The sequence below is a fragment of the Trypanosoma cruzi genome, genomic scaffold (genome assembly GCF_000209065.1).
Source record: "Trypanosoma cruzi strain CL Brener 1047053516699 genomic scaffold, whole genome shotgun sequence".
Classification (NCBI taxonomy): domain Eukaryota; phylum Euglenozoa; class Kinetoplastea; order Trypanosomatida; family Trypanosomatidae; genus Trypanosoma; species Trypanosoma cruzi.
In genome coordinates this window covers 583,978-585,184 of record NW_001849572.1, presented here as the reverse complement: position 1 = coordinate 585,184, position 1,207 = coordinate 583,978, and the positions used below count along the sequence as shown (strand labels likewise).

Genomic DNA, 1,207 nt, shown 5'->3' with positions numbered 1-1,207 from the left:
CCCTTCGCCCCGGCAACTGCAAACACATCGCCATCCACCTCCACAATACTGGGAACACGGAGCGCATCCACTGTTTCGTTTCCTGTTTTTTCCACATCTCTCCAAAAAAACAATTTGCCCTTTGAAGATCCCTGCCCTGACGGCGTCACCCCACTGGATGCAGCCCCACCAGTGTTGCAGCACATCATCACGACGAGGAGGATCAGCACCGCAGAATAGAAGTGTTGCCGGGACATGTTGGGCCTCTGCGGCTCACTCTCTCTCCCTTCCCTCCTCCTGCCACTGGATCCGGTCACGCGGCGACGGTTGTGTGTGCGGGGTGCCTTCACTGCAGCAACACGTGAGAGCATATAAATACGTGTGTGTAGACTGTGTGTGTGCTGTTGGTCCTTTCAGTGCCTTCGAATTTCACAATAGCGTTTAGCGCTTGTTTTCCTTCTTCGTGTGTGATTAAGAGAAATATAGAGAAACATGCCAAGAAAAGAGGATGAAACAGTGAGCATCCTCACCCATCCACAGTGAGTGGCACCATCATCCGCGCCGCAGTCACTCCCAACAACAACAACTCACGCACACAGACACACGGAACAGGAGATGAAAGAACAGTGCACCGGGAACACACAGCGACTGCCACCGCCACCAGCAGCAGGAGTCACGGCGGGTGCTTCGTTATTCCTCTTCACGCATCAGCGGACACCGAACGACGCCCACGCAAAAAACACAAACAGTGGGATGCAAAAAAGCACAACCACCCTTCGCAGGACACATGCGCTGCCGCCAGTCGTACTGCTGTTTTCTCTTCCAGCGCACCCGCACATCACCCCACACAGCCGGAGAATCCCCCGTCGACGAATCCACAACGGCAGTAACACATCGGCAGGTACGGCTGTTGGAAGAGAGTTAATAAGCAATTGTCCCAGGCACCCGAAATGCCACACCACTCAATTGCTGCACACCGCCAACAGAACAACCGCAACACGTCGCCGGGACAAATCGCGGACTCAAGCTCTTCTCGCGAGGGCCGCCACAGCCGGGATCTTGTACGTGCGTTCTCAGCACTCACGCCGCTCCACAGCGTGTGCAAAATGGCGTGTGTTTGTGGTGTGTGTGTCAAAGCCTACACTTGCAGAGCAGCTGTGCAGGAAAAGAGAGTCAGAAGAAAGCAATGGCAGAAAGAAGCGGATAGCACACACGCAATTACTCATAT

The 1,207-nt window shown here is 54.3% G+C and overlaps 2 protein-coding genes across 2 annotated transcripts, besides 3 other annotated features; one reads left to right on the top strand and one right to left on the bottom strand.

Moving 5' to 3' along the window:
- Positions 1–4: a sequence feature (areas not merged during assembly with more than two copies in the genome that could not be assigned to a particular haplotype).
- On the bottom strand, positions 1–350 carry Tc00.1047053460061.20 (trans-sialidase, putative; the record flags this gene model as incomplete). Its single annotated transcript, XM_797104.1, has 1 exon — positions 1–350. A coding segment is annotated over one exon (350 nt), but the record flags the coding sequence as incomplete, so codon positions are not given.
- Positions 5–911: a sequence feature (haploid, Esmeraldo-like haplotype).
- On the top strand, positions 595–1,207 carry Tc00.1047053460061.10 (uncharacterized protein; the record flags this gene model as incomplete). Its single annotated transcript, XM_797105.1, has 1 exon — positions 595–1,207. A coding segment is annotated over one exon (613 nt), but the record flags the coding sequence as incomplete, so codon positions are not given.
- Positions 912–1,207: a sequence feature (areas not merged during assembly with more than two copies in the genome that could not be assigned to a particular haplotype).